This window comes from Macrobrachium nipponense, chromosome 1 (assembly GCF_015104395.2).
Source record: "Macrobrachium nipponense isolate FS-2020 chromosome 1, ASM1510439v2, whole genome shotgun sequence".
NCBI lineage: Eukaryota > Metazoa > Arthropoda > Malacostraca > Decapoda > Palaemonidae > Macrobrachium > Macrobrachium nipponense.
The window spans coordinates 157,420,072-157,447,556 of NC_087200.1; the positions used below are offsets into that span (position 1 = coordinate 157,420,072).

The 27,485-nt window shown below is 43.7% G+C and overlaps 1 protein-coding gene across 1 annotated transcript in view; it reads left to right on the top strand.

Annotated features, from left to right (window-relative positions):
• LOC135219784 (U3 small nucleolar RNA-interacting protein 2-like) overlaps positions 1-27,485 on the top strand; it is a 183,140-nt gene that overhangs the window by 119,049 nt on the left and 36,606 nt on the right. The window contains exons 5-6 of the mRNA XM_064256858.1: positions 15,007-15,200; positions 26,486-26,683. Coding sequence (XP_064112928.1) covers positions 15,007-15,200; positions 26,486-26,683 — 392 coding nt within the window. The remainder of the gene's footprint in view (positions 1-15,006; positions 15,201-26,485; positions 26,684-27,485) is intronic.

The following is a 27,485-nucleotide window of genomic DNA, read 5'->3' on the forward strand; positions in this document are numbered from 1 at the left end:
ACTCGCCCTAGTGTTCATACCGACGCCCTCTTAGAGGGTGAGCGAGTCAGTGGTACTGACCTTTTCTTTATTTTATTTATTCTCTGGTATGTGTTTAGTGCATTTACCTTAGAAATAATGGATTAAAGGGATATTTCGCTGGGCGACACGAACCAATCGCCCAGAAATAGATTTTTCCTTACGTCAAAATCCCTTATGTATGACTTTTAAGCTTCTAGCTCCTACCATGCTTAGGACAAATCGCCTTAGGACTACGGTATGGCAAGGCATATACACATACCAAAATTTATGCTATAATGGTCAAGTGAAATCCTTACAAAATTTCCTAAATTAATACGGTTTACCTTAATGTAACAGTATTATAGAGGATTCTATTACGCTAGAGTATGAGTTATATGATGCTATCGTGTCTTCGAGAAGTGATCGGAGAAGCATATCTTTAGTGGTGAATTGAGAGTAGGATAGAAACATTTTTCTTCGTGTTAGAAGAGGTTTCCATGAATTACCAGTACCCTTCTAGGACTTTCCCAGGAAGAAATTGTTTAAAAGGATTGTTTAGACGACACCTATTTAGTTTCTAGACTTGTCGAAGTCTCGTTCGCTTAATTATGCTTATATAAAAACTTCCTGAAATTCGATAATTTATAAGATTCCTTTATTTAATGGAGTAACTGGCAACTCTGGAAAGGGAAGGCCAGACGGCTTTCGAAGACTGCTTTCGCTTTGAGAGTGAGACCAACGCAGTACCATGTTCTCAGTCATTGTGAGCGGTCGTTTACAGCTCTCTCTCCTGCGGAATGGGATAACTAACCGTATCTCTTCCCTACAATCGTGGTCTTAGCCTCGGATTGAGGGAATACTGTAGTTATCATAAATAAAATATTGTCTGCCTTTTGTTAGGAAGCTTTCAATAAGAAAGATATTACAACCTTTCAATGCTGTTTACCGTAGGTAACATGATTAAAGGATTCTAATGCAGCAGAACATTATATTATTTAATGCACTCATACTTACGAAAGCATGGCTTATTAGAGTACATACTTAGTGAGAAGAGAGATTTAATACAGATTCACTTCAAGACTACGGTATGGTTAAGTCTTTCGAGAAAGGACACAACTGTATTAGAATCGGATAATTGCGCAGTAAGTTGTATGAGTCGGATGGGAAACATTCTTTTAGTGGGAAATGGTTTCCCTGAATGGATTATACTACGTATATAATAGTTTTTCATAAGAACGGAATTAACATATGAAAGGATGTCGGATAAAGACACAGATGTTCTGGCACATAACATAAAGATAATTAGTAGGAGGCGCCAGCCCGGCGCAGAAGCGCCAGCCTGGTGCAATAAGCCAAGAGCACCATCCAAAATATTTCTCGTTCAGGAAAAAAGGGGGGGGGGGGGGAGGGGGGGGGATACGGAAGAATTAACCGAGGAAAGAATAATTCCCCTTCCGATATACTCGAATTAGAGGAAAATTGAGAAGAAACATCCAACTATGGAAGTACTGTAGAATTATAGGATTCTTACAGCACCTCTTCTTATTTTGATATAGAGATTTCCTGACACGGTTGCTAGTAATGGGCCATAAAAGCTCCAGCCAGGCTTTAACCAGGACGATAGGCGCCAGCCAGGCGCGAAGCGCCAACCAGGCGTGGAGCACCAGCCAGAAGCGAGGCGCGCAGCCAGAAGCGTGACGCCTCCCAGGAGCGAGGCGCCAGTCAAGCGCAGAGGGACGCTGCGAGGCGCGAGACGCCAGCCAGAAGCGTGACGCCCTCCCAGGAGCGAGGCGCCAGCCAGATGTGAGGCGCCAACCAGGCGCAAGACATCAGGATCTCCAATTTCTCAGTATTTGGAGATAGACTTTCCAAGAGTTTCCTCTTTGAGAACTGACACAAGATAAGATTTTTTTTCTGACAGGGACACAAGTTGTCGCACAGGCGGCCGTGGCCCTTGTCAGGATTAACTGAAATTGCGGAAGTCTCTAACAAGAACAGACTTCTCATGTCAGGTAATATAGTGGTCGCGTGAGCGACTTCTTTCCTGGCAAGAGGAGTTGTTTTGGGAGAAACTTTCTTTGCCAGATCAACCCTCTACTGACAATTATTCTAGATATCGCACAGGCGAACGTAGTACGTGTCAGGATAAGTGGGTTCTTCTGCTTTATAGAAACTTTTACATGGTGAAGAGAACTGATATCTTTAGAGGTCTCTCGCTTTCCTCATCATTATGAGACTAGTGATAGAAAATATATCGGACTCAAGTTAATCTGGGTGCAGGTTTTAGAAAGACCTTGGCAACCCCTTTTTTATTGCACGTTTCGGCTAGTCCCTTGAACCATGCAGCTCCTCTTTCTCCTCTTTCATTGTTATTAACAGGATGTTATATTATCCTACTCCTATGTAAACATATAACAAGGGAGACCTTGTAATGTTTTGGTAATGGAAAAGACTCGTAGGAGCTCTCAGTATTGGGTGAGAGGCTCTTTCAAGTATTTGAACCGTACATTACGGCCTGATGTCCTAGGATAGGAATCTTGAATGATTCTCCTCGATCCTGGATCATTTATTAGGAGAATAGGATAATAATAATTTGTTGTTTTGCAGAATAACGATGATAGAATTTTCCATTCTCTCGTTGCCCAGGCACGAGGACGGGAAGAAAGAATATCAGAGAGAGAGGTAGCAATATACGCCATCTTTATTTTATAGAAAGGGGAATAAAATTTAGTCTTTTTCCCCTAAAATATAAACTCTTTACAGAATTTAAGACAAAGGGCATCAAAGAAAGAGAGGATAATACGTTATGCCTCATTTTAGACTTAGAGAGGTTGGATTCACAGAGGTCACGTTCTTCTCACAGCAGGTTTGGAAGTCTTTTCCAAGACAGTCTGAATATTCTTTCAGCATCTATTTTAAATGGACCTTAACAACCTCTCCACTCTGAGTCTGTCTGCGTGCAGACTGACCAGAAGTGGACATGAAGGAGAGGATGTTTCAAGGTAAATGACAGTAGTCATGGATAAGATATATAATTACTGCAGATCGTGCTAGAGGGAATGAGGAAACTGTCCTCTTCCGATACCTCTGTGAACCACATAGCGGTTTTTTCTTCCCTTTCAGAGGGAAGAATCACCTTTGTATATATCTGCTATCAAAGAACGCAGTAAAAGGCTATACTCTGTCTCTATAAAAGGAATGGAGATAGCAGAGCATTAAGATCTTCGGGATCTTATACAATACCTCTATACGACAAGACTAGGAGATCTTATAATTACAATGGGATCCTATTTGGGCCTCAGATTCCGTGTTCTGACAAGATGGAACTGCTCCTCATCAATGTTTCTCTTGGTACTAAACGACCAAAAGGACGAGTGAAATTTTGGGCTTGGAATCTGGAATCAAATTCTAGAAAGACTCGGCAGTGGGTTCCTGCCAGCATGGTATGTTTGGCAAAAGAACTAAAACCTTTTATTCCTGGATCAACGCTTTCAGATAAAGGATTCGTTGTCCAGGCAATGTATTTACGTTGTCATCTACAAAAGAAGATAAGGTTTAAACGTTTGCTGACAGAGTCTTTGGAATACATGAGGGCTCAAAATACTTCCCGGAAGGTTCGAAGAGATATATTTAAAGAGCTAGAAATCAGGAATCCTCCCAATTTCAGCTCAGAGTCTCCTTAGACTTCCAGGCTCTTTCCCTGCCTTCGTGCAAGGATAGGGAAGATTTTGCAACGAGAGAACTCATCAACATGTAGGAAGAGTGCTCGTTAGCAACGGAAGTATCAAGTATGATCCTCCTAGGAGGAAGACTGGTCTCTCGGACTATTAGATTTCCTATCGTCTACTGGATGTAGCTGACTAAAATTACCTCCCTTGTTGCAGAGGCCATAAGCTCAAAGTGAAAGAATTTCTTCCACCCTTTTCCATTCTCTGATAAACGATTGTGGATGTTCAGACTTTCGGACAATGTAGCGCCAATCAGGCGCCAAATGCCAAACAGGCGTAAAGACGCCAGAGCAAGACAGTCCAAATAAACACTGTCATTGTCTGATGAGGAGAAGGAGTAGGCCTCCAATCTGGCGCAGATGCGCTAGAGGCGAATAAATCAGGCAAATAAAGTGTCCGAGGTGGACATCGCCAGTTTTCATCGAGACTCTTAACAAGCTCGAATCTCCAGCAAGTGGGGAGAAGTCAGCCAGGCGCCAGGCGCGAGGAGCCAGCCAGGCGCGAGGCGCCAGGCAAGCGAAGCACCAGCCAGGCGCGAGTGAGGCGCCAGCCAGCGCGAGTGAGGCGCCAGCCAGGCGCGAGACGCCAGGCAGGCGAGAGACGCCAGGCAAGCGCGAGGCGCCGGAGCAGGCGCGGAAGCTCCAGCCAGGCGCAAGCCAGGCTCTGGGCTTCATCCAGAAGAGTTCTATTTCAAAGAAAGCCCTGGTCTTCTTTTGGAACAGTGGAATCTCTAAAGCACTTCTTGAGTAACTTGATGATTCCTTCAAACAGCTAAGAATTAAAGCGCTTGAAGTGCGAGCTTTTAACAATTCTTGTTCTTTCCATAACAATATGTCGTGAGAGACATATAAGCTGTAATAACGGGAGATGCAACTCTGTGTTGACTTCTCTTTGTGTACGAAGGAGATCAAGTGGGCCTATGAGAGATCCTTCTCTCTTTGTTATACCTGTCCACGGATGCGTTGCTGGGATAGGGAGACGACACTGATCCTTAACTAGTGAATTAAAAATTTTTTTTTTTTTTTTTTTTAACATAAGTGTATTTATTTTCTGGGTTTATTGTTTGAAATGAGTTTGGGGATAGCTCTTTTCAAATTAAGCACAAACCCTCGTGTTAGGATCAGGTGATCGGGATCGGTGTTGTGCTCCTTAAATTATGCCAATAGGCTTTGATGTATTGTCATGTAAGTGGATAAGACCCCATTGACAAATGACCACTAGATTCTGTCAAGTAAGTGGATAAGACCCCATTGACAGGTCTACAAGAACTCTTAGCCATAGGTCACATCCTCGCTGAGGCTCTTGAGACGAAGCAGACTACTAGCAATAGCTAGGAAGTCGACCCTTCGTCTAAACACATAGGAACTCAAGGTTTAATTTATTTATTACCTACAACGTATGTTGTTTACCTGTCTATCCAGTAATAGCTGTCTTTGACCCTCCACCAATGGTGTGAATCAGCTATGTATATATCTGACAGGTAAGTTGAATGTATAAAAATGATATTGTTATGATACAATAAAGTTTTATACATACTTACCTGGCAGATATATACAATTAAATGGCCCACCCAGCCTCCCCTCAGAAGACAGCTGGAAGAAAAATTATGAATTAGGAAAAGGGTATGGTTCCTATTTCCGCCACCCAGCGGCGGGGGGGGGGAGGGGGGGGGTAGATCACCTGACCTACCTGCCGCATGTGCCGCGAAATTTGAATTTCTGTCGGGGATGACAGAGTAATAGCTATGTATATATCTGCCAGGTAAGTATGTATAAAACTTTATTGTATCATAACAATATCATTTATGCTGTATAGTACTATACAGTACATTATAGTATTATAAATACTGTAAAGTGAAAAAAAGCCTAGCTTTAATCCTTTGGGTGTCTAGAGTATGTAAAGATATAATAAGTTTTATATAGTGTACAGGTAGCTGTTGTGTTCAAGTTTTGATAATTTGTCTTACGATAGTCTGATTTTATGAGAGGCCAAGTTATAATAGCCTAACTTTATCCATCTTCTAGTTACATAAGTTCAATAACAGTAAAAGAGAATGATGAAAGTATGGTTTTAAACGTTATACTCGTGTGAACGTGTACAGCCATGAACGACTGAACGAGAAACAACTTTTTTTTTTTTTTCTTTCTTTTCTAAAGGGCAACCGAATTGGATAACGTCCATTTGGCTTTTATTTCAATTATCGTACTACAGCACACTATTACCGTAGTTGTTATAAATGGCGTTATGTATAGAATAGAACTGAGGTATCTTAATGTATAAATTTATTCGCCATAGATCAAAGATCAATCGGGAAATATACTGTTAAATATAAACCTAGCCGAGAAAACTTTTCAGGCTGCAAATGACTATTATCGTACATCGGCAACAAGGATAAAAGTAAAACGTATGCCATCAAACACAATCGTATATAAAACTGAGATAAAATCATTTAATCAAAACTACTGTGCTTGAAAGAACACATTTTACTGTTGGTTTCACGCTGATATAAGATAAATAACGTAAAGTTCGTATTACGATTATATAAAGGAGAATTGCAAATGGAATCACATAATTTTATTACACAATAAACATGCCGCCAACATAATCTGTTAACGAAAAAAAAAACAGTAGTTCACATCACAACGAGACATATTCAATTCATATTTCCACCTAAAAACACGTTGTACGTATAAGGAAAAATAACCTTGTCTCATAAGTCAGGTATCTAGATACATATTCGTTTATGCTAACTAGAAGCAAGAGAATTCGCTCAGAATTGCGTTTTGGCGAAACAAACTTGTATTCGCCATCAGCTGATTTCAAACCACAACATTGGCCGCTCCGCAGAATACTGGCTTAGATTTCCCGTTATTTTATAATACAATAATATGAGAATACATAACATATTATTGGATGCAGTGAAGTAATGTATAACTTTTTAAAGGATTTGTGGAAAAGGTGCATAATTAATAAAATAATACAGTAGACCCTTGACTCACGAACACAATCCGTTCCTAGACCTTGGTCGTGTTCCAAATTGTTCGTGACTCGGAGCTAATTTCCCCATAAGGTTTAATGGGAATAATATTAATTGGTTCTCGACCCCTACGAACCAATATATATTATGTATATTTTGCCTTATTTTACACAGATAATGTAAAAGTCAGTGTAAAAAACCTTAATATATCTAATAATATAATAAAATGGTAAACTAACACTATAAAAACGTTTGTAAAGTGAACACTTACTATGACTGGCGACGAGACTTCTGGCTTGACGGACAAGAGAAGAGGAGGGTGGTGGGTGGGGAGGAGGTTATTGTGCGGAAGGAGACCCTCCCCCATCCAGGTCGGGGAGATCTCGTTCCGGAGATTCAACTCTTCTAGGTTTTTTTGGTGAACGTTTAATCACAAACTTATCCAATGTCTGTTGCCTTTTCCTTCCTTGCATAACTTTTCTGAAATGGCTCATTAAATTTTCATTGAGCATATTCACGATCCTGTTCGTAACAATTTTGTCGGATGATACAATTCAAGGAAGCACTGGACATCATTCCACTTTTCCAATGCGGCTTTTATCACATCACTGCTGACATCTGTAACTTCCTCCCCAGCCTCCTCTTCGTCAGTTGATTTCTTTCTTTATTTCAATGGTTATCTTCCTCTGCACCCTCTTCTCACCATCACTCTTCACTTTCTTACTTTCACCACCACTCTTCACTTTCTTAGGGCCCATTATGAAGAAAATCACAAGTTTTAGCGCAAAAAATGCTAAGCGAATTGACGAACGTCTTGTACACAATGAGATGAGACAAAGAGCGATGCGTGGGTGACGCCGTGCGTGGGCGGCTGGAGGATGGCTGTTCCCATGGCAACTCAAACGCTCTCACGTGTGCTGGGCGATTTCGCGCATTTTTCAAATGTTTGTGTCTAAAAATTAGTTTGTGAAACAAAGTGAATTGTTATTTTCCAGAAATTTCCAGCATTTTTCAAATGTTCATGTCTCAAAATTAGTTCATGACCCAAACAGAATTTTTATTTTCCGCATTTTTTTTTTGTTCGTATCTCAAAGTTAGTTCGTAGGTCAAGGGTGAAATTTTACCTATAATTTTGGTCGGGGATCGAGTTGTACGTGGGTCAATGCGTTCGTGAGTCAAGGGTCTACTGTACCATGCATTTTTCGGAACCGTGTCGGACAAGAAAGAACATGAAAAAACATCCCCTGACAACATGAAACGTAGTTACAAAGGCTGCCTTAATTTGTATCATTTATGTATAAAAATAAAAATACCCTATACGTAATATATTTTCATACACATTTTAAACATAAAAGCATAAACATTTAAAAAATCGACACATCGATCGCTAAATTTGCACACTTTTTAACTATATTTTCAGAAGACCGGCAGACGGCGGCTTACAAGAACGAACATGAAAAAACATCGTATTTGATATCGTGAAGAGCAGTTTCAAAAGCTGCCTTTTTATCATATTTCTGCACAGAAATAAAAATACCCTATACGTAATACATTTTCATACACATTTTAAACATAAAATCATGAACATTTATAAATTGATACATTGATCGCTAATTTGCGCTTTTTTTTAATTCGATATTTTCAGAAGAGCGACAGGCGGCGGCTCACAAGAAAGAAACATGAAAAAACATCGCACTGATAACGTGAAGGGCAGTTTCAAAAGATGCCTTAATATCATATTTCTGTGTAGAAATAAAAATACCCTTTACGTAATACATTGTCATACACATTTGAAACATAAGAGCATGAACATTTATAAATCGACACTTCCCTAGCTAAATTTGCACTTATGTAACTCGATATTTTCGGCATAGAATAGTGTCAGAGGCATATATTTTACCCTAACACCTATGTAATAACGCCATAAAATTTGTTAATATAATTTGCATAACCTTTATGGTCTGAACGGCATTTCTACAAATTTAAAGGTAAAAATACCTTTAAATGCCTTATTTTTTTAATGAATACTTTTGACGACCGTCATAAAACCGATTCGCTGCTGAGCGATTGCTCTGTTAACCGCGGCGGGCCGCCTGTACTCAACACGTGACCATGGGAACTCCTTCAGCTGCTGTACAGGCGCCGCTACCAGGCGTACCGAGGAGGGTCGTGACACCGCCGCCCGGGTTCGCCGCTCTCGCCTCAACCCCTGACTTCCGGTGCCCTAAGAGCTCGCCCCTAGATCTGCTGCCAGTTCCCAGGATGTCGCTAGCCGCTGCCCCGCTTCCTGCCGCACCTGCCATACCTGCCGTCCCTGGACCAACCCCTGCTGATGTCGTTCCTGCCCGTGATGTTGCTGCTCCAGTCGCAGGTCCTTCCGGACAGGTGCAGCCGAGCTGTGTTGCTTCGGCAACTGCCCCGGCTCCTTCCTGGATGGAGGACCTGACGACTGTCCTGAGGAAGCTGACAAAGAAGAAGAGGAAGAGGAGGAAGGTGTCGTTGTTGTCGGCTGCTGCCGCCTCTTCCCCTTCGACTTCCAAGGCTTCGCAGCCGAGGAAGAAGAAGGCCGCCTCCTCCCCCCCTAAGAAGTCTCCTTCAGGAACTTCTAAGAGCCCGTCTCACACTGGTGTGATGGGGGGTCTTCCGTTGGTCCTCCCGCTCCTTTGGGAGTGGGGGCCCATCTCTCCTTCCGCAAGGAAGAAGACGGGGACCAGAGGGGTACCGGCTAACACCAGTACCTCCTCACCTGGTGCTAGGGGCTCTGCCGCTACATAAGGTTCCGTATCGGCCTCTCGTTTGCGAGAGGTACTGGGTGTACGGTCGCCCGCGGGTGACCGTGCAGCCAAGGCTCAGGCTTCCGAATTCGCTCGGCGCCAGGACCGAGGCACGGAGCGGAAGACTGGCGAGAGTCGCTCAGGTGACTCCCGCCAGACCAGCGATCGCTCTCGTGGTGATCACTGGTACCCAGGGTTGACGCGACGGTCCAGACCGGCTGCGGGCTGAGGCAAGGAGGAAGTCCCCTCGGTCACTGGGACCGGCTTTGGCCGGTCGCAGCGGCACGACGCGGGGTGAGGACAGGCCCCGCTCCCACCGCGACAGCGGACTCTGCAGGTCCCCTGACCGCCGCTTCCACCGGGACTGGATGGGTAGGGGGACCAGTAGCAGTTCTTCTGACGCTCGGGACCGGAGCCGCTGTTCTCAGTCCAGCCGCTCTCCCCCGGAGAGGCCACGTGACCAGGCCTGCAGCTCGATCGCCACCTCAGGTTGGCGATCGCCTGCAGCCCCCAAGCACACCGGTCCTGCCGATGGGCAAGGGGGGAGCGTCAGGTCTTCCTCTCCGATCCCTTCAACTTCCTCGGGTTACACTGGGAAGAGCGAGGCGAACCGGAGTGATCGTGGGGAGCGCGCTCCTTACGGTCCCACCACGATGCCATGCCCTACGAACCTGGCATGGTCTTAGGACCGACCAGATCGTACGCGCAAGTGGCTGGAGGAGACCGGGAGGGGTCTGTTGCGGTTCGTCCTTCTGAAGGAGGAGGATCTCGGGAGGCATTCTTGCTGGAGGGACTTGGTCCGTCTCCACAAAACGCAGTCACTTCCGAGATCCAGAGGTCGTTTTCTAAGTTTATTGCGCTGATTTGTCAGCACAATGACCTCGGGGAAGGATCGCAGCTCCCGCCTGCTGGCCTACATCCAGGCTCGAGCTGTTCTGGGGCCCTAAGAAGGAACCCAAGACGACGGTGGGCCTGCCGTGATCTGCTCTGGCTTACTCGGTGCTGGGCCAGGTGGACGCTCTCGTCTTCGGACAGGAGGGTTCGCTACGGTCAGGCAGGTCGTCCAAGCTACTTCCCCCCCCCGCCTTTACTGTAACAGAGGAGATTGTACATGCCATCTGAGGACCCTCTGCCACCCAAACAGGTTAACCCGGAGCTAGCTAGGCTAACTCCAGGGGTGTCTCTGCAGCAGCTCCTGTCGGAGAACCTATGGTTCTCGCAGCAAGAGGCACTTGCCTTGGAATCGACTGCCATGGCGGCATTCCAAGCAGTCTCCTGGCTAGACCTGTGGTCCCTCACAGTGACTAAGGTTGCGGCCCCCTTGGGAAACATCACTCCTGAAGGGGACCCGGCTTTTGGGAGACTGCCAGTCTAGAGGTAGAGCCCTCTCCTACCTAGCCCACCAGATGGCAAACTGTGGGCCAACCTGGTTCTTCGGCGTAGGGACGCAGTCCTCACCCAAGTAACCAGGGCGGCTGGGCGCGAGGCGGCTCTGGGTCTTCGCAACGGACCGGTGCGGAGTTCCTCCTCTCTCTTCTCAGGAGAGATGGTGGACGCTGCGGTGGAACAATGGTGCACTGACGCCAGTGACCGTCTTGTCCACCAGGCAGTCTCGAAGGCGGCTGGGCAGCCTCGAGCTACTGCGGCCAAGCCCAAGAGTTTGGCTAGCGCTTCCTCTGTGGCCAAGACGATCGCATCGTCGAAGCCCAGAGGAAAGACTCTGCATTCAACTTCTTCAAGGAGCGACCGTCATCAGCCCTCATCCCAGCCCTCCTCCTCACGAGGGGGAGCTGGGAAGAAGAAGTCGAAGAGAGGTGGGAAACGCTAGGGACGGCGTTCCCCCTCACCTGCTGCCGGAAGTTGGGGGGGTGCCTGGCGAGCCATTGGGCAACATGGCAGCGCTACGGAGCAGAGACCTGGATAGTAGACGTCCTTTGGGAGGGGCATCTACTACCCTTCGAGTCTCGGCCACCCTTCACCTCCAACCCGGTCCACCTTCAGACTTACCTTTCTGGTTCATCCAAAGATGTAGCACTTCGGCAAGAAGTCCAAGCCATGCTGAGCAAAGGAGCTGTGGAGATCATCAGAGATCGGTCACCGGGCTTCTACAGCTGTCTTTTCCTGGTGGAGAAGTCTTCGGGGGGCTGGCGCCCAGTGATAGATCTCTCTCCCCTGAACCGATTCGTTCGCCAGTCTCGGTTCACGATGGAGACGGCACGCTCCGTGCTCGACTCCATCAGGGAGAATGACTTCATGCTTTCGGTGGACTTGAAGGACGCATATTTCCAGATACCCGTTCATCAATCCTCCAGAAAGTACCTCCGCTTCATCCTCGACGGGACGGTGTACCAATTCAGGGCACTTTGCTTTGGTCTCTCAACCACCCCACAGGTGTTCACGCAAGTGTTCACTCTGGTGTCTGCTTGGGCCCACTTGTTAGGGATACGTCTATTGAGGTATCTTGACGATTAATTGGTCCTGGCAAGCTCCCGCTTGCAGTTGCTTCAGGACAGGGATTGACTCCTCGAATTCTGCTGCGATCTGGAGATCGTGGTGAACTTCGAAAAGTCAGATCTCGAGCCCAAGCAGAGGATGAAGTACCTGGGCATGCTGATCGACTCTGTAGCAGGGCGAGTCTTCCCCGCAGACTCCCGGATCAGCAGGTCCACGGAGGCAGCCGGACGGTTGCTGTCTCGTCAGGAGCAGTCAGCTCAGCAGTGGCAGGTCGTGATCGGTCACCTGTCATCTCTAGAGAAGTTAGTTCCTCATGGGCGTCTTCACCTGCAGTCTCTTCAGTGGAGGCTAAAGGAGTGTTGGTCACAGGCAAGAGACTCGCCATACCTCCCCGTCCCTCTCACGGAGGAGGTGAGGTAGGACCTAGCCTGGTGGCTGGACGACAGGAACCTCGTAATAGGAGTGCCTCTCCGCGCTCCCCCTCCAGAGATGCTGCTGTTCTCAGACGCATCGACTGAGGGTTGGGGCGCACACCTGGAGGAGTTGCTGGTTGCAGGTGTGTGGGACCATCACGACAAGCACCTTCACATCAACGTCCTGGAGCTCAAGGCGGCGTTCCTCGCACTCCAAGAGTTCCGGGAATGGGTGATGGGACACTCAGTGGTGTTGATGAGCGACAACACCACAGTAGTGGCATACGTCAACAAACGGGGCCTAGTGTCCCTCCTGTTGCATCAGTTGACGATGGAGGTGCACGAGTGGGCCATAGCCCACTCGGCAGAGCTGTCAGCCAGATACATTCCAGGCAAGAGGAACGTGGTGGCAGACAAGCTCAGCCATCAGAATCAGGTGATCGGGACCGAATGGTCTCTTCACCTGGACGTGGCGGAAAGGCTCTTCGACCTGTGGGGGCGTCCAGTCGTGGATCTGTTCACCACTGGCACAACAGAAAACTTGAGGTTTTCTTCTCCATTGTGCTGGACCCATGGGCAGCTGCAGTGGATGCATTTCAACACCCATGGGACAACCTCCTTGTCTACGCCTTTCCCCCGTTCTGTCTGATTCACAAGGTGATCAGTAGGGTGCTGGTCACCAGCAGTCTTCGGATGATTCAGGGTTGACTCCATCATAGAAGTTGTCACTTCCCTTCTGTGGTCTTTTGCTCTACGAAGACCCGCTTTAAGACTTCCAATTACTTGGTCCCTGACACAAGGTACTCAGACTTTTATCTATCCCTCAATTCAGCGGACCCAATACAACAGCAGGTCACATGCTACAAAAGGCGATCTTCCTGATTGCATTAGCATGAGGAGCCCATATTAGTGAATTGGGGTCCCTTAGATGGGGACGATATATAACAAACTGATGATAATCAATTATTTATTGTCCTCTGTCCCATCATTCCTTGCCAAGAATGGGAATCCTTTTAAGAAGGAAATCTATTCTAATAAGAAAACTCAATTTAGCACACAAGAGATTATGCCCAGTTCAAGCACTTAAGGTTTACCTAGAGGTCACGGCAAACATCCTGGAAATTCCAATTTTCCTGCACCTTGGCATGAATAAACCATTCTCCATAATGGCTAAGGATAATTTTAGTGTCCCTTATTAAAAAGGCAAACCCACTGTTCCTGTTGGAGGGTTGTAAGAATACTACCACTGTGTGTCGTAAAAGGTGATAAAAGGACAGCTGCTGCCTTGCAGTCTTACTTTTTAGTAAAAGGCTAGGCCCACTGCTAATAACTGTGGTTGATGACAGTAAGGGCATGCGGTTGTAAAAACCCCCTTTGCCAAACAATAAACAATGCCTGAGGATGCCTTTGACAGAGGCAGTGGAGAAGATGCATCAGGCAACCGACCCCTTAATTAGGAATGTAAGTACGTCATTGGCCTTCTTCAGAAATGTTTCTTTTGAAGAGGTCTTTAAATGTTAGGGGGTGGTCATCAGTGACTACTAGTATTCTTAAACATTACTGCCATGACCTTGAACAAATTCAACCACTGTGTATCAGTGGGTGGTATGGTTAGTCCGGACCCCATATGTGCTACAGCAGAAAACCAAGGGGTCTTCCTAATGGACTGTCATTAGGGAAGGTGCGAAAAGACGGCAACCATACCCAACTTACTTAAGTAAGTCACTATAGAACTTCACCCTGAAAATGTAATTTCTCGTTTAGTTTCTTGTTTTATGTTACCAAAACTTGTGGGATTAAAATTTTGAGAGCTTAAGGCTTTTGCCCTGTTTCTTTGTAAAGCTCCTTGAGGATGAAACAAACATTAAACTATAAAAAAAACAGGTTTTGACAGAGGAAAAACCTATTTTTGGTAGTTGCTGTCAAGTCCTCAAAACTCTCCCACTTTCCTGGCAAAAAGGCATGGGATTTGGGTAAGGGATCATCCTACGTTGACCAACAGAGATTAATGGTTCATTGCCTTGTGACCGGCCCGGTTGTAAACAAGATTGCTGATGCACATGCGCATTAGTCACCTCTTCCAGGTTCTGACATGGGAAAAACTGGACTCAGCCTCGTTGAAGATGAGAGAAAATGCCCTCTTGTCTTTGAATCCATTTTACCAACATAGATAATGGTTCATTGCCTTTTAACCGGCCTGGTTGTAAACAAGATGGCTGACATGCATGCACATTAGTCACCTCTTCCAGGTTCTGATGTGGGAAAAACTGGACTCTATCTCATTGAAGATGAGAGAAAATGTCCTCTTGTCTTTGAATCCACTATACTCTATCACATGTCATAGTTTGTATCATCGTGACACAATACCCGGCTACAAGACCAGCCTAAAAGATATTTCTATGATATTAGTCTAGTAGAGAGTGCTGGGTACTCCTTGAGGACTCAACAACTGTTTCCATATTCTGCAGTATATGAACCTTAATATAATGCATCTCTTTTCATTATTTTTGCTTATTAATTTCTACAGTACTCATTATGATTATTTTGTGTGACTAGATTTAGTGATTTACATTATAGTGTAGATACAATTTGAGTGTTATTCATCCATTATTTTTATATAATGAATTATAGGAGATTCTCTTTTTTACATAAAATCCTAGGCTTCTGGTGATAAAGGTGGCATTATTCACATATGGGATGGGGAAACTTTAAAGCACCTCAAGAAGTTCAAGAGTCATCGTGATGCAGTGTCTGCATTGGCCTTCCGACATTCATCCCATACACTCTATTCTGCCTCATATGACAGGATGGTGATGGTGTGGGACCTTGATACTATGGCATTTGTCGAACACTTGTAAGTACTTAAATATTTTTGGTAGTTTGAAAAACTTAAATTGAGAAGTTGTTCCTACACGAATGCAAACCATCGGTCTTTACATATGGGACCAACTTTCAGTGAACTGGAAATCCGACCATTAAACTTTTTGCAAGGAGGTTAAGGTAACAGTTACTGAAGGTGGGCAGAAGTACTGCTCACCTAGTTGGAGTGCACTCAGATCAACACAGTTTACTTTTGGCTGCAGTTTCATTGAGACGTGCATTCCTTCTCTGTCTTGCTGTTTGGCTTTCTCTTCTGTTTGAATAATTTTGTGTATACCATGCATATATGAATTTTGTTCATATGCAGAACAAACCTTCGAACTTAATAATAGGATATATCTAGTGCTAGCTGGAAACTGGTAAAAACAATCAAAGAATGTAAAAACAAGGAATCTGTGGCATTTGGCAACTCCACCATATACGTAGTAGATGTTTGGTCTTCGACCAAGCTCGGACCCCTGCAATATGCCAGCCTTTCTTTTACTGCCATGGAGACTGGGGTTTTGCTTTGCTCTCCTTTTCCAAGCCGGTTTTTTATAGCCTGTGCTTTATTTCTTTTTTATTCAGCCTAGAAGTTCTGTGGATGTCAGCATGTTAGACAACCTTCTTTATTGCTGTGTTGAACTTCCTTGGGACAGATGCTGTTGCAGTATATACGTCTTTAACTGCATTGACATCGCTTACGTTAGGGGTGATAGACTAGTCCATCTCCTAAGAGAATATTGCCCCTTCAGAGAGACAGGACCCTTAACTTCACTGTAGTGTTTTGATTTGAAATTGTGTATTGACATTTAGTTTTAATGGAGGACGATTGGATCTTCCCTTCTTGCAGGAGCAGTCGTGTTTGTCGTCTCGCCTCTTTCTCTCATTTTAGTAGGATTGGGGCGTGGGCTTTACGGCTATCATCTGTCTTTCCCTCCATCCTCACACTCTCAGGTTACATTTATTTACAGATTCTGAAGTTGTCAGCCCTGTTTCTCATCTGGAACCTGGCAGCGAAGGCGTTCTCCCATAACTAGAGAGCCCTCTTTGCTTCCATCTGACAGAGATGCCATTTCACTATTTTTGACTTGTGTGTTTGTGCTGTGAAGAAGTGAGTCTTTAAGCAGTGAATGCTGTTGGCGGTGGGTTCCTTGCTGTTTGGAGCCCCTTCCTGAACAATTCTTATCATGCGGGGATACCAACCTTACGGTTTGCTGTGAACATCGTTTTCATATGATGTTCAGCTAGGTAGTGGTATATATTTGTAATACTATTTTACTTTACATTTTCTGCTACTTAAATGTTATTTTGCTCTTTGTGACAGTTCTGCTGTGTGGCGTCATGAAGGGGCATGTGACGTCATGGGTTCTGCTGACTGCATAGTTGTCGCTGCTCTGAGGATCCATCTCTCCCCATATTTCTACGGAAAATTTTTTTTTCTGAAGATTGTTGCTATCTGTTACGTATACGTATCTTAAGAGTCCTTCTGGGTACTGTAGGAGATGTCAGGATACTCTGTTTCACCATCTTTGCTGTCTCCAAGACCCCGGCCTTGATCAGCAGTTTACTCTACCATCCAATGTCGTGATGTCATCTGCCTGTGATGCCTGATGAGGTGGTGTGGAGCAGTGGAGTGACTTGCAGCTTCATCCATGACACCATTGCAGTCTGTTGTAACCAGCAGTATGAGCTCCCTAGTGATGGTATTTGGATGGTGTTTGGCTGTAGCTGTCTCGGGGTTCGGCAACCAAGATGAGGAATGCATCTAATTTCTTTATTTCAGATATGGAGTCATCCACTCCTTCCATGGATGGGATGTTGGTGTCGTGTGCTGCCACCTAGTCGCTCCTTTTTGGTCCGCCAGTGAAGCGTGCTGAGACCATCGACCAGTCCTGGTCTTAAGAGAGGCTGTGACGTCATTCCCAGCGTCCTCTCAGCCTATAACGTCAGATGTGGTGGCTGCTCATCCTCCAGTTATGACATCATCTCTTCCCGATATGACGTCATCGTCTTTTATCACTGAACCATCGAGGCATTGGTTCAAGCAGTCCTCAAGAGGCTGGACTCTTGTTTTGAGAGAGGATTTCTGATGTATCTATGAAGAAGAAGAAGAAGAACAGTCATATTGGAGGGTCTTTTCCTGACTCCTGCTTGTAAGAGACTGAGTAGAGGGAGGAGGTTCACTCCTTCTACCTCTTCTCCATCACAGCCTCACCATTATATCAGATGGAGTATCAAGGACTTTGTGGTTTCATCAGCTACGAGTGAAGGAGTGCTTCGTCATCTGCCCCACAAGGTCGTGTTGTTTTCCCACATGTTTGCGTTCGTGAGGTTGGCAGTGGAGTCTGGAAGGAAGGTATTCTCGGAGCGTTCTTCTCACTGATGTTCCAACTTGTTTCACTCCACATGACACGAACCAGTACGGATGTCATTACTGGTCACTGTACATAGTTCATCGCTCATCCATGTACTTGACCATAAATTGTCCATGTCGATGATTCAGCACGTATCCAGCTGCTTGATATGTATTTTCATCCCACGTCTGTATATCAACGTCCACGGACGTGTAGTGCCATGACCGACCACCGACCATACCACGTTGAAAGCACCTCTTCTCGTCCTAGTTCAGCAAAGTTTGGTCTGGTCAGTACTGGGATGGGTGACCGCCTGGGAACACTGACGTCTGCTTTTGTATATCAACTTGCACGTATGTTTACCATTGCCCACATCCGTATACCAAGTTCAAGAACATGGTTCATTGAATGGACACATCCAGGGTCTTCTTTTCAAGTTACGTCGGGTTTGGAAGCATGGTTATTCCAGTCGATGGATTTATTCAATCAAGCCATCTGGCCTTCCTTGGGATTCAGGCCTACTTTATGGTTAGATACTTGGGTCTAGGCCAAGACACTTCGAGGAGAAGGAAGGTAAGGAAATGCTAGCCCTTCTATTTTAGTCTAGCCTAAGTAATTGCATTCTTATCTGGCAAGTAGCTAACATGACGTAATTTAAGTGGGCAAGGTCTTAGCCTAGCCTAAATAATTCAGAAGCCTTCTTAATATAGACTAAGTAGTTGAGTTCTTAGCCAGCCTAATCAGTTCAGGACTTCAATAGCCTTAGCCTAACTAATTTAAAGCTGCTTTAATCTAGTCTTAAGTGGCTAAGTTCTTTATCTACCCTTTCTACTTCTAAGCTACTTTAACCTGGTCTAAACAGTTGAGATCTTATCCTAACCCAGCTAGACTAGTTCAGTGCTACCTTTATCTAGCCTAACTGATGAGTCTTTAGCCTAGCTTAACTAGTTCATGGATGCCTTGCCTAGTCTTAAGTGATTGAGGTCTTTGCTTAGCCTAACTAGTTCAAGACTTTATATCCTAGGCTAAGTGATTAAGTTCTTAGCCTAGTCTAACTAGTTTAAAGCCACCTTGACATAGTCTAAATGATTGTTCTTATTCTAACTTTACTAGTCAAAGCTACCTTAACCTAGCATAATTGGTTCAGTTCTTAGCTTAGCTAAATACTTCAGTTCTTAACCTTGCAAGTGGTTAATTCACGAACTAGCGTAGCTAGTATCGTTGGCTAGAACCTTCTTATCCATCTTAGTTTAGCCTAAGTGCTAGGATTCTGGTGTAGCAGGCCTATGGGGATAGGTTCGTAGGGTAGTCTAGAATGACAATTAATGGGTTTGCTAATTAACCCTTACATGCAAATTACATAGGATCCATCTTAGCTCTGTCTATGTTGCTCTAGAACACTACCATCATAGTTCCTTAGGCTAGAAGGGGTCACGGGACCTATCGCTATAGGCTGACTATTCTGGTGAGTAGCATACTGATTGTAGGTCATCATAAGGTAGAACCTATAGGATATCTCTACTGTAGAAGCTGCTTCCAGTTCTACAGTTCAGTTACTTTGTCATGCGCAAGTTGACAGTAGAAGATTTGGCGAGTATCTGTGCTGATTTTTTTTTTGTCTTAGGACATCCTCATAGAGTGCCCTGTTATCTTTTCGACCGTTTGAAGACTTTGTTAAGCTTTGTCTTGGTCACAGATTCTAGAAGTCTTCTATTCACTGTTTCAGATTTGTTCATTGAAGATGAGAAAGTCCTTTCTGTTGCCAGCTCCTTTCTTTGACAGTTAGGGTGCACCAGTGTGCAGTTGACACCTCTGTGGAGCTCATAGTAAGCTACTTCCAAGTATAGGAGGATTGTGTTGACTGATACTCCAAACAGTGGAGTAAAGACCTATGGGTAGAGTGCTCTTTGAAGTGGGAAGTAGCGGTTTACCATTTTTTCCCTTAGGGAAGATCAATGTTAGACCTCTTTTTCTCTCTCTCTGCAACAAGAAACTGGGAGTTGAGGATCCTATTACTTAGACAGATGATGCTCTTTAGCATCTTGGGCACACTTTCCAGAGTAGGCATTCCCTCAAATCTGTCAGATATGTCAGGTCCTGGGCAGAGAAGTCTACGAGATCCATCAGGTACTGGAGAGAGTAATCTGCTGGATCCATCAGGTTTGGCGGGCTTATAAACTCCAGAAATTTCAGGGTGTTTTGGTGACTCCCCAGTGTATACAGGTGGAATTACTCCCGGAGCTAAAATCTTTCAGGGGCCCTTCCTTAACAGCCTCATGTGGAAAGGTTCCACCAGGTGATAAAATATCCGTTGCTTCATGGCCGGAGACTGTTGAGTATCCTGAAAGCGAGAAGGTTTTTTGCAAAGCAGCAGGCCAGATGCCTAGCTATCTCGGAGATCGTCATCGGCAGTTTACTGGGACGGGACAAGTGGCCCACATCAGTGAGCTGTTATGAGATTTCCTTTTCTTTCACAGAAATGAAAAGGTCTTTCTTTCTCAGCTTTCGGGAATTGCAGGGACAACTTCGGGTTGATCCTGCTCCTTAAAGCTCGGACACCTCTTCATCCTGGGAATAGGTGGTGTTGTTTTTGGAGTGTTGTACAGTCCTATTCAACAAAGAAGCTCAAATATGCAATGTGCAATCTTAATCTGGTCTTGAGGAGTCTCACTTGGCTCCGTGTAACCACCAAGTCAATAGTTAACCCTGAGACAGTTCTTCCTGTTTGCATTGACTTCCTCAAAGAGAGTTAACATTTTGACAGCATCAAGGGCGAGATGTCTGGGGCTTTCGAATCGTTCCAGATTTCGTGAGTAAGACATAGAATCCCTTGGTTCATGGTGAAAAGTTCTCATTTTCATTCTGCTCCAGGAATGAATTGATGAACAGTGATCCATAGGAGTTCTTGCCTTGTCATGTCAAAGCTCTGCCCTGCTATCTGAGGATTCTCCACCTAAGACCAAGGGTCATTGACTGTGTGGGCACTGGACAGTCGAGAATTGAAGTTACAAGATCTTGTGATTCTGACTGCGTGAGGTGATTAAAAGGAATCCTCCTTATCGGATAGTCCTGCCACAGAGTCTGTGTAGGCTAGAGCATATAACATCAGAGGAATGAGTTCCTCTTTGGCAATTAAGAAGAATTTGTCTGTTCATAGGGTTTTGAATGTGGTTCCTGGTTTAAACAGACCACATTCACTTCCTTTTCCTGAAGGACATTGCCCACAGGTCCTTGGACACTTTTCCTTGGGTATGGTGTTGCTACCCATCAAGTTGAGTAACTCATCCAGTGCTTCCAGTGGGACAGTTGGTATCTTACCCAAGATGATTGATGATTGTGTGGGAGAGAGAATGAGGGAGATGGCTGGTCTCCTTTCTCTATTTCCCTTTTCTTCTTCCTGGCAGGTGGGGTGAAGAATTTGACATGTCATAAGCTGGAACTGGTCTGATACTGGTGAGTGTGGAAGCCATACTGGTGTAGTATTTGTATGTTCCTATACAATTAACAAATATGTTTCTCAGTAGCACGTATTCCTCTCTCTAACAAGGGGAGAGAAGAGTGGTAACAAATCCCTGTGGCAGGTGTGATTTGTTGCTTGAACAGACAGAATTCTTTTTACCTTCCACTAATACAATGAATCTGGACATCTCTCATTGTGTTTCATCCCAGAAGATTGATTTTTATTAGGTACTTGTTTATCTATTTTTCTCACAGGCTCAGATCCCCTTCCCTAGAACTCAATCTTCTAGGTAGGGTAGTCAGGTGGGTTGAATCCCCAGCCCGACTGTTAAGGACCGAAGGTTTGTTCCACTTATGAACAAATGACAACTTTTTTAATCAATTTGTATTTTTCCTAGCTAACAAACCTGAGGTCTTAACATTAACTGCCTACCTCTAGCTGTCCCTCCTGGGTTGGAGGAAAGACTGGCATATTGTGGGGGTCCGAGCTTGGTCGAAGACCAAACATCCACAACGTATATTTGGGAGTTGCCAAATGCCACAGATTCCTTGTTTATACAATCTTTGATTGTTTTTACTGGTTTCCTGTTAGCACTAGAAGATTTATCCTATTGTTAAGACCTCAGGTTTGTTAGCTGTTATATTGAAATATTTCATCATGTTTTTCTGTATCTCTATAATGATATATTCATTTATAGAATTGCACTTTGTTTTCTTGAACACACAATGTCTTTTATTTTTGACTAGCAGCTCTACCCGTCCTTTGGACACACATTCACTTCTAAATTACCTAGCGATACATCTTTCCCCAGCCAATGGTACTGCGTCAATGTCCAGCTCAGTGAGGTGCATACATGTTGCGACAGGTTACTCAGGAAAGGTTTTCATTATTAGGTCTCTTAAACAGTCCTTGATAAAACCCTAATATTGAGGTTAAATGTGTTTGTAGTCGTTTATGTTAACTTATGGTACCAGATTTGAATACAGTAGGCCCATCTTTGACCCTGTGGGCCTTAGTTCCCCTGCTATCAAGGTCTGGGTAAGTAGCAACAACCCCTTCTCATCTGGTCAGTAAGTCGAAAGGGCTTAGGCCTCCTGCCCCCTGATAATGCGGGAAACCCTCAGGCCCCCATTCCCAGTTGGGTGTGCCTTCAAACCTTCATATACCAAATCATTCAATCCATACCACACAGTTTCAAACATTACCACCCCCTTCATGCTCATGTGCTATTACCAATCCTCTTGGCAGATACTCTGGTCTTATGTCATTAATTTTTTCTTCTTTCTTTCCCCAGGTAACATTATTTTACCTGGGATATATGCTACCACAAAATCAAAGTCACTCAAATTTTTACAGTTCATCCAATTCTGGCATCCACTCCCTTCATTTTCTGCAGATACACTAGAGGTTGATGGTCCGCACATACCACAAACCTCGCACCATACAGAAACTGTCGTAAAGCTTTCACACAAAGTTGCAGTGGATCTAATTCTCTCTCAACAGTAGTTTATTTGCTATGCCAAACTTATTGCCCTACTGACATATGCTATCTCTTTCACCCCCTCATTTTGGGACCACTTTGACATGGTGAGGGGCTCTCGAACCTCAGGAATTTCTTCCCAGGTTCGAACCCAAGAGTCCCGTACAACATTATATATTCTTGGGTTAATATCTGTGGATTTTTCCACTTTGTCAAAATTTCCCATATCTAATAAATAAGAAAACATATAACTTGGATTGAAGTTAAATCCGAAGCTAAATAGTGGGAATTGTGGTAGATCCATCATCTACCCGACTGCTCTGACCTGGTTTTCCATGCAGAACTATTATATGGAGCTGGACCATGGATTCCAGGGGGGGCTGGTTCTAGGAATAGAACTCTCGGCATTCTGTCTGGTTTGCCCATGACGTGGTTAGGATGGGGATAATTGTATTTTCAGAATACGTCTAGTCCTACCAAGCGGGTATTGCTTACACTTGGGCCATACTAATCATGTTATGCCATCCCCTTTTGGGGTAGGGTAGGGATGCAGACATTTGGGAGTCATTTCTCACTTGTGCCATTCTACTCTAACACACTAACAACATATGTCCTGGCAAAATGTTTGCTCTTTCCACAGTTTTCACACACACACACTTCCATTTACTCCTACTCTCCTTCCACTAGGGCAGTCTCTCACTTGATGCCCCACCTTTCCGTAGCCAAAACTCTTCAACACTTCTGCTTGTTGGCAGTCCACCAGCATATGTTCTCTCTCTTCCCACAGTTGAAACACTCGCCATGGGCCTATCTACAATCTGCTTTCACATGCCCAATCCTTTTACACATGTAACACTCCTTATCACTACTTCTCATTCCCATCTGGCTTCCCCTCATATTCTCATTTGCTCTACTTACACTTCCACTCCTAAATCTCTCTTGGGTTCTGCTCCAGCTCTTTTCCCATTATATTTCACTTTCACTTGCACAGTTTTTCTTTCTCTTTCCACCCAGTCTCCTACACTTCCAACAAGGCTCACATCACACTTAGCTCCTCACTCACCACAGTGCCCTTACATGTCCTTCCATTTACCACTTCAGATCCTGTGTACAACTCCTTTGGTTCATGATCACCTACTCTCAGGTCCTCTAAAATCTCTGAAACATCTTCCCAGTTTAAGCTTTTCCCCTACCAATGCTTTCGATCTTTTTTTTCTTCTCATTCAGAATTACCCTAATCTTCTCGGGGATGGTGGCCAAAAACTTCCACATGAGATGTTTGGCCAATGCTTCAAGTCTATGGGCATATAAGACCACTTCTTCCCCAGCCTACATTTTTGCCTTCGCAAACCTGTCGTTCTTTTTGTGGACCACTCAGCCATTTCAGTAATTTTCTTAGCCATCGCACACACTTTCTTATTCATTGCCTGTATCCTTGTAACCAATCTATTTTCCCTTGCCGGGGCATCTTCTAACTTATCCTAAATGCTGATCATCATGTACGTCAGCCTATACCACCTCTCATTCCAATTTTGCTCCCTTTCACCTGACCCAACACCGTCCAAACCTGCTCCCTCTGCCATCTCCAATGTACCCCACCCCTACTTTACTATCAAAGGCCCCACATTGGATGCCAAATTATTATGTAGGGGCTTTTGATGTGGACACAATTGGGCCAGTATGAATGAAAAAGATTTGGAGGTTGTTATACAAAACTGATTTCCCTTAAGCTATTCTATTTCCTTAAACTACAGAATGGAAACTTCAGTTTTTCTTATCACTGTAATTCTTCAAAACTTATCCTCCTTCATCTAACTTAATAGGTACTACTACAACCCCCTGAAGAACTTAAACCTAATTTGTAGAGCTAAATATATTGTGTTTCCCCCCTTACAATCAGAAAAACTTTCTAATTAAGCCTTGCTGTCAGAAGGAAAATGTTACATTCTTTACCTCATAGTATTTTACTGTCAACATCAATTTCTTCATTACCCTTTTTCACTCCCTTGATAGATTTCAATCAGTCTCACTTTTTTCTTTTTTTTCTGTGTCCCTTTTGAGGTGATATCTTTTCCACACTACACATACTTAAGGCTTCTAACTGAGGTGAGAGCTCATCAGCTTCTTATAAACAATTCAATAGCATATCAACCAAGTGCCTTTGTTTCTGCAATCTGGCATGGCATAGTTTTCTGTTTCTTCTGTCTAAACATTTCACTTCCTTGCAGAAACTGAATTAGAGTATAAAAGTTGAATGAAGCACAGATGCCGTCGGAAATTCATTTTCAGTTTCCTTCCACAAGCATCATATTACGCCCTCTTATGTCTTATCTTTCGTCTTCTTATACCACCATCGGTTTCTGATTTCACTGGCTAAGGAAGTGATGTTCTGTAGATGTAGTCAGCTGGTTTTGGCCTATCCAGCTCTTAGCCTGATTTGGTTATTGCCAATGTAAATCCTATTATATCTGTAGTTTCCCACAGTTCAGGTGAAGGAGAGCAGATTATTAACACTCATGCACCAGCAACCTGCAAGTTAAAAAAAAGAAAAACAAACATGAATAATGAAATAACTAAAACCCAACACACACACACACAAGCAAACAACATTTAGAACAAAATAAAAAGAAAAAAATCAACCACATTCACTTACATTTAGCCTACTACATGAAGTGGTTAGGCATGCCTACTCCCCATCAGTTTCTTCTGCCAATACTGTGCATGCTAGAGCCCACAACATTAGAGGACTAGGCTCTTCCTTGGCAAGAAAAACTTATCTGTTCATGGGATTTTGAATGCTGGTTCATGGCTTTGCCAGACCACTTTCACTTTCTTCTATCTGACGAATGTTGCCCACAGGTCCTTGGACACTTTTTTTTCCTTGGGTCCAGTAGTGGCTGTTCAACAAGTTGTGTAACTCATCCAGAGCCCCTAGTAGGACAGTTTGTATCATGCCTAAGATGATGGTATGAAAATGAGAATGATTGAGATGGCTAGTCTCTTTTCTTTTCCCTTCTTCCCTTTCTTTTCTTTTTACGGACAGGAAAAAGATGGATCCATCATACGCTGGGCCCACCTCCTTCACCTCTATTGGCTCTCTCTCATTGCCCCCAAAATCCTTGTGCTATTTTAACCAGACTCCAGCAGATGCTAGAAAAATTCCCCTATGTTATGACAGCAGGTTTGTTATTTATGAAAAATAAAAATTTATTAAAAATTTGTCATTTTTGCATTGACCATTTCCTCTTAGTTTAACCGTGAAAAGTTGATGTACAACCTAAAATTATTTACAGAGTTGTACGTATTTAGTAACCCATAGTCTTTTTAATTTTATAAATAATGTTACATTATTGACATTACATTTGAACATATTTCACTAGTAGTTCCCACATTCTCCTGTACCTTTGTAATGCTGCTACCCCTTGGAAACGGATCATCAATTCCTAGGGAAGATGCATTCTTATCTGAGTGGTAATTTGGCAGAGGGGCTTCGTAAGGGTCAGAAACTAAATTTTTGTATGGAAATTGTACCCTTAAGATTTATTGTGGTTAAAAAGATAATGTCTGGTATAGTCTGGAGTTGGATGTTTGCATTATATAGATTTTAATTAGTTTCTGGTGCTTTCTTTCACTTGCAAAGATAAGATATCAAATGTTATCACAAGTGGGAATTTGATTAGCAATTGGTGGATAGGATGAATCGGTACGTAATTGTGTATAAGTATACTTATGATTTTAGTCTATATGAGTACAGGCAGTCCCCGGTTAATGGTTGGGGTTCCATTCTCAGCGGGGTGCTGATAACCGAAAACCGACATTAACCGAAACTCTGCAATTTATGGCACTCATGGTGCTAGACAAGCACCATAAAACCAGATCGCCATTAACCGAGACCGCTAATAACCGGGGACTGCCCGTATGTTTACAGAGAAAATCTATTAAATGAGATAACTTTTAATTGCATTATTAAAATTTTTTCTCAGAGGTGGTCATCAGGATGCCATTACTGGTATAGATTCTCTTGCACGGGAATCTTGTATAACAAGCGGTGGAAGGGATCAGTCAGTGATTGTTTATGTCATTGCTGAAGATAAGCAGTTGCGATTTGTAAGTCCTCATGAGTCTGTTGATGGGGTCAAGTTAGTTGATGAGAGAACTTTCGTCACTTTTGGTCAAGAAGGGTAAGTAATTCAAGATCTTTCAAGAAAAATGTAATATCAAGTGTATTATTTTATATTTTATGAATCATATCTACCATGCACATAGCTATTAGTTTGAGAAAAAAAGATAAGGGTTGTATGTATCTGCTTTATTGGTCTTTCTTGTTAGAAGAGTTTCATCTGGTTTATTGTTCTATCTTCTTTTCATGGCTACTTCCCTCTGGTTGGTAAAGAGAGAGCAACATTGTTTTGTTTGCGTCACTAGTGTACTGCTGCTTAAGTGCTTGTTGTTTGTTGGGAAGTAAAACAGTATATTTTATTTTCTTTAGCTACGATATGAAAATTGGTTTAGTTGAAGCCTTTCTTTTGTGCTTTTACCTTTTATAGACAGTTCCCAGTTGTCGGTGATCTTGTTTTATGGTGATAATAAGACTATTAGTGCCAATACATATCTAATATAGAGGTGCTGCTAACTAGTTATTGGCACCAATAAGTGTAAAAAATCGCTGATTTTCGGTTATTGGTTATTTTGTTTTATCATCAGGCTGTCGGATGACTGGCCAGTCCTGGCCACACTTCTTGAAGGGATCTTGTTAACAAAAGATTAGCTACTCAACTTGGCTATGAAGTTGGGAATGTTACTGAATACTCAGAATTGATTGTATAGTTCCATTCCAGATTAAAACCTATCTAGGAATGAAGATAATCACAGTTTTTGGTGTTTCCTTTTGACAAATAATGGAACTTTTTTCTTATGATTCTCTTGGAGTGTGTGTCTTTGGAGGCCTTGCTAGTCAAGAAATGGTTTTCAATTCTAGGATTT